This window comes from Fundulus heteroclitus, chromosome 12 (assembly GCF_011125445.2).
Source record: "Fundulus heteroclitus isolate FHET01 chromosome 12, MU-UCD_Fhet_4.1, whole genome shotgun sequence".
Lineage (NCBI taxonomy): Eukaryota > Metazoa > Chordata > Actinopteri > Cyprinodontiformes > Fundulidae > Fundulus > Fundulus heteroclitus.
Genome location: NC_046372.1, coordinates 27502467 through 27508466, shown reverse-complemented (window position 1 = coordinate 27508466; position 6000 = coordinate 27502467). Strand labels below are relative to the sequence as shown.

Below are 6000 nucleotides of genomic sequence, written 5' to 3'. Positions count from 1 at the left end.
GTAATGTAGGAAAGCTGCTGACGCTGGAGTCATGTTTCAGCAGTAGGCCTGTAGGAATGTCTATAGGTTTGTCTTTTTTCACTTTTACATCGTTTAGGTCTGGGAGAGAAAAGTCTGAATGTATTCTTGGTGTTAAGATTTAAATTAAACTAAAGATCAGCTGATCAAAACGTGGTGTTTGTGTGTTTTTTATTAAATAATCGTCTAGAAACAGCTGCAACAAGTTTAGCTCCCTTTCAGCAGTGTTCCTGGCGGAGGGAGGGAATCACGTGCTTTCCCGATGACGTCACAAACAAGGCGGGTTTTAGATAGGAACAACAAGAAACTAACCAATCAACTTTGAGAACAAACAAGATTGCGGCCAATCAGAGAGCTCAGTGGGACGCTCCTATCGCCTGGTTTGGCCTTTATAAAGTGTACCTCGGCTAACAGAGGGATTGTTTTTTTTGGTTCTTCTCGTTCTAAAGAAAGGAGTTTACAGTAAGTTTATACATTTAATGTGTCTTTGATATTAAAATGTCTAACTGAACATTTCGGTTAACATCAAGGTTTATCTGTACAGCGAATATATTCGATAGTTTTATGTTTTTGTAAACGGCACGCCAGTTTCCATTGATAAATTGCCTTTTTTTTAACAAATACTGGGGAAATCTTTCTTTAGATCGAAAAAAAATCTTAAAATGACGATGTCATCTTATAGCCTTAATCGTCCTGTTTTACTCGGCCGTCTTTGTCGTCGCCCTAAACGCTTCCTTTCCAATCCGCCATTGTTTGTTTTCCACCTTTTGTTTGCGGCTTCTTTTTTTGATAATGAACCCGTAAGGCCATGCCGGTAAGGGATCGGCATGGCACCGCTATGTGCCGGTTACACTTTTGGTTTTCTTTTTCGTTTTCCTGGTCTGGAGTCCCTCGGTGTTTGTTGGCTCTCAGCCCAGAGCAGCAGATCCCGTGACTTGGCAAAAAAAACACCAGGATCCGGCTGTTGTTGGGATAAGTCCGCATTTCTGCTCCATAAAACCCGGGAAGCCAGCCAGAAAAGCGTCTCTAACTGTGATTTATTAATTCATACATTTAAATAATGTATTTAAATAAGTGTCTGGAGGTCCTAGAGTTGGTGTTTACGGCCTAACTAGTGGCCGATGTTCCTCAGGCTGGGAATGACGCTGAAGTTGGTTTCTGGTTCGGTGCGTTCAGTAAAGGGCCATTTCACTTTTTTCTCTTTCTTTTTGGCCCATATCTTACCATATGGACACATTTACCTTTTTGTTTTGTTTCCTGTTTATGTTTGAAACACCACTAAAGGTGATCCAGAGATTTCCAAATGTAACCTGGTGATTGGTTAATGCTGATGTTGTATTTTATACCCAGGAGCAGAAGGCGGTAGGTGTTCAGAAAGAAGTGATCAGGTCACTGGAAATGGGTCCAAGCTTGAAAACTTGACCTGGTTCTGGTTCTGCTGGAGGTTCTCCTCCCTGTTAAAGGGGAGTTGGCACTATATAAATTAATTTTAGCTGTTAGCATCTCTCCTCGCTCAGTGAAACCCTGCTGAAGATGCAGTTCAGTTGTTTTGTAACCAATCAGATTTCAGCCTCTGTCTGATGAGCCTCAACGGTTTAATGGACTGTAGCTCAGGTAACAAGCTGTTAAATGTTTTATTTCATATCAATTTAACATGAACCATTTAGGTTTTTAGGCAGCCGGACATTGTGTTCCCTACAGACGGCATACTTCCTGTAACATTATCACCCTTTAGCTCATGTAGAATAAGTAGACCTGGTTCTTTCTGCTGAATTTGCTCATTACTAAACATGTGAAGCTGGTTTGTGTGTGACTGAGTCAGGGCATGACTGTTCCTCCAGGAATCGCCTGCTGGACGTTTACTTTCAGATGAATCATCTTAGAGAAGTCAAGCTGCTCTTAGGAACCTGAAGCTGAGCGGAGGCATGCGTGTTTCTGAGCCGGGCCTCCTCTAGCTGTTCTGAAAGCTGACCTCTGACCCGGTGTGTGTGCAGGAAGCCAGCAGGATGCTGCCTGTAGCGGTGCTCACGCTGTGCCTCAGCAGCGCCGTCCTGTCCGCCCCCAGCCTGGACCCCCAGCTGGACCAGCACTGGAACCTGTGGAAGAGCTGGCACAGTAAAAACTACCATCAGGTAACGGGCTTTTTCTATTTACCACTTTCTCAGTCTTTAAGAGGCGCTTTCTGTCTTTAATTTTGACTTCTTTATTTTTTACAAAGAGAGAGGAGGGCTGGAGGCGAATGGTTTGGGAGAAGAACCTGAAGAAGATCGAGCTGCACAACCTGGAGCACTCCATGGGCAAACACTCCTACCGCCTGGGCATGAACCACTTTGGAGACATGGTGAGACGCCGCTTTGCCTTCAGAACCGCCGTCACCATGTCACGTAATGCTGGGGCGAAGTGGCGACTGCTACAGGCTGCAGGAATCTGACAGAAATTAAACGGGTCTTTGCTTTGGTTACCTGCGTCAACTTTACAACGAGATATTATTATTATTATTATTATTATTATTATTATTATTATTTTCTTTAAATCTAGGGCTGGGTGTCATCTAGGATGAGCCGATTTAATACGATTCTCCATATGTGGCTCAGCTTGATGTGACTCCAGTATCCATATTTATTACTTTCAAATTAATGCACAAAGTCATTCAATCAACAAAACCAGCCAAATATTACATTTATGTTCAATTTATTGAACACTGATATATTAACAGGGACATAAAGTTCATTTGATTCACAGCATTTAATGCATCACAGAAACCAAACGTCTGATTTTTAGGGACGAAGGAGTTTCTAAAATCCTGTCGCCGTTCTACAAAGTCTCTCTTACACTTCCTCGCTGTGAACAGTAATGGCTCGCTGTAATAACGCCCCCTAGGGGTTGGGAGGTATATTGATATTAAATAGTTTTTAAAAACATCAAGAATAATCTTTGTATCTATTTTTATGCACAGTTTTATTTAAATCTGTGTAATCTGTGTAGAACCGGTAAAATGGCCAATTTGTTAGAACAGCGACGCGTCTGATTGGCTTTTTCTGACCGTCAGAGGCGTGAGAACCTCAGAGCGGCAGCATGACGGCGGTTTTCTCTCTTTTCTTCCCGCAGACTCACGAGGAGTTCAAGCAGATCATGAACGGCTACAAGCACAAAGCTGAGAGGAAGTTTAAGGGGTCCCTGTTCCTGGAGCCCAACTTCCTGGAGGCCCCTCGTTCAGTAGACTGGCGGGAAAAAGGCTACGTCACCCCCGTGAAGGACCAGGTGAGGCGGCGTTTACCTTTTTTATTTCTATTCCCACAATTCCTGCTTTTAATGTTTCAAATGGAAATAAACCAAAGTGGCTCCTCCTTAAGGAACACGGCGGCTCTTGATTACTTTTCTGAAACATATTCTGGTATTTTAGCCATTTTAGGGGTTTAAAGGTGCCATAGATTTAGTGTTTATAATTTTATTTGTTACAGGCTCGCATAAACAGGTTATCAGTTATAAAAGATGTTTTAGTAGAAAAGTAGTCTTATTTTTAATGAATAGTTTTACTAAATAATTTTAGTAAACCTGAGACGTTGCGGTTATGTTTTTATGTTAAGTAGCAGTTGGACTGCAGCGCACAGCCAGAGATAAGTGGGCCGCTCTGGGCTTGTTGTCATTATCTTTACACTGCACGGCTCCCCCAACACCCCCCCCCCCCCCCCTCCCCATTAGTTTATGTTAGACCCGGCTCAGTGTAACCAGTTTTACTGTAAAATGGTAAAAATGTACTTTATTTTTTGGGGGGGGGGGGTTAAATGCAGAAGTTCTTTTTTTTTTTTTTTTTTTTTTTTTTTTTACTGGCATGTTTGCCGTCTAAGATTTATTCACCATTTGGAGCTAAAACATTAAAGTTAAACCGGCTGAAAGTTATTTTCCATTACAACACCATTTAGACTTAGACAACTTTATTTGTCATTTTGCACAGAGTGTATAGAACAAAATTTAATAAGATTTAGTGAAAAACTGCAGATATCTGGTAACACTGAAGGAGTCGTGTGCAGCAGCCTTCTCCCGGCTCACTGACTGTCAGGGTGCAGCAACAGGTGGGGGAGGGGTCCTTCATTGCTCTAAGCTCCATAATGCAGCAGAAATCTCAGTTTCCTCATGGAAATGTTAAACATGTGAAACTACGGGAAATGTCAGATAATTCAGACTCTGTGGACGTCACAGATGTGAGGCGCAGAGATACGGACAAACTGATAACGTTATCCAGGGCCAGCAAAGCGCTTAGACTTTGACACTATCGTATAACAACCAGGTGAGTGAGGAAGTGTACCATGATTCTATAAAATGCAAATATGATCATTAGAGGCTTTTTAATTTTCCCCCTGACGGCGTTATAAGAGCTATTTTTGTAAACTATTTCTCTTGTTTAGATTTAAAAGTGTTAACGTGTCAGCTTCCACAGTCATTTCCCACAAAACAAAGTATTCAGTGTGTAAATGAATTATTAATTTGGTTTACTGTAAGAAAACCTTCAGTTGCTGAAGTTTTTACTCTAAACTGCTGGAAAATGACCAGTGAGCTTTGTAACCGGCCTGTTTATTTTATTTATTTATTTATTGGCAGCAGGAATGCATTTAGGAGGTGATTTTAAGTTTAAATAAAAAAAGAAAACGATAGTAAAACTCCTTACTTTATGCTCCCTCTCAGCCTTTAAGGCAGTTTTCTGCCGTCTGACAGAAAACAAGAATTTCAGTTATTTGCAGCTCAGAGCCTGATGCTGTGTACCCCCCCCCCCCCCCCCCCCCCCCCCCCCCTCCGTCTGACGCCTCCTCCTCCTCCTCCCCTCAGGGTGAGTGTGGCTCCTGCTGGGCCTTCAGCACCACCGGCGCTCTGGAGGGCCAGGAGTTCAGGAGGACGGGGAAGCTGGTGTCTCTGAGCGAGCAGAACCTGGTGGAGTGTTCCAGACCCGAGGGCAACGAGGGCTGCAACGGCGGCCTGATGGACCAGGCCTTCCAGTACGTCAAGGACAACCAGGGTCTGGACTCTGAGGACTCCTACCCGTACCTGGGGACGGTAGGTGTGTCCTGCAGCGCTGCTCACCTGTCTGCCTGCCCTGCCTCACGTCTCTCCTCCCTCCGTCCTGCAGGACGACCAGCCGTGCCACTACGACCCAAAGTTCAGCGCCGCCAACGACACCGGCTTCGTCGACATCCCCAGCGGCAACGAGCGCGCGCTGATGAAGGCCGTGGCGTCCGTCGGACCCGTGTCCGTAGCCATCGACGCCGGCCACGAGTCCTTCCAGTTCTACCAGTCAGGTGAGTCCCGGTCTGAGTCCCGGTCTGAGTCCCGGTCTGAGTCCCGGTCTGAGTCCCGGTCTGAGTCCCGGTCTGAGTCCCGGTCTGAGTCCCGGTCTGAGTCCCGGTCTGAGTCCCGGTCTGAGTCCCGGTCTGAGTCCCGGTCTGAGTCCCGGTCTGAGTCCCGGTCTGAGTCCCGTTTAGGCTTTTAGCCCCGAGATGTGTTCAAACCGCACCTGGTGGCTTTTTAGGAATCTACTACGAGAAGGAGTGCAGCAGCGAGGAGCTGGACCACGGCGTGCTGGCAGTGGGCTACGGCTTCCAGGGCGAGGACGTGGACGGCAAGAAGTTCTGGATCGTCAAGAACAGGTCAGTGTATTTTTATTTTTTAATTTTTTTTTATTTTTTTTTTTTTTAAATAAAATAATAAATAAAAACCCTGCTATCTATCACTGCAAAAACGGAACTATAAATAAGTCAAATTTACTTGAAATTTGTGTATTTGTCCTTGATTTGAGCATAAATAAGATGATCTGCCAATGGAATGAGTATTTTGATCCCTAAAATAAGATGATTAGACGTACTGCACTCTAAATAAGACGATGGAGACGCGTTGCTCCTATTTTAAGTGTAAAAAATCTCATTCCATCAGCAGATCATCTTATTTATGCTCAAATCAAGGACAAATTGACTCATTTCAAGAAGATTTGAC

The 6000-nt window shown here is 44.3% G+C and overlaps 1 protein-coding gene across 2 annotated transcripts in view; it reads left to right on the top strand.

Annotated features, from left to right (window-relative positions):
- Positions 1-360: 360 nt before the first annotated feature.
- ctsl (cathepsin L) overlaps positions 361-6000 on the top strand; it is a 34252-nt gene continuing 28612 nt past the window's right edge. Inside the window, 7 exon segments of one of the 2 annotated variants that reach the window (NM_001310011.1) lie at positions 437-480; positions 2013-2150; positions 2237-2359; positions 3127-3279; positions 4843-5067; positions 5141-5309; positions 5540-5657. In NM_001310011.1, the coding sequence (NP_001296940.1) occupies positions 2025-2150; positions 2237-2359; positions 3127-3279; positions 4843-5067; positions 5141-5309; positions 5540-5657 (914 nt within the window). In that variant the 5' untranslated portion in view covers positions 437-480; positions 2013-2024. 2 annotated transcript variants of the gene reach the window in all.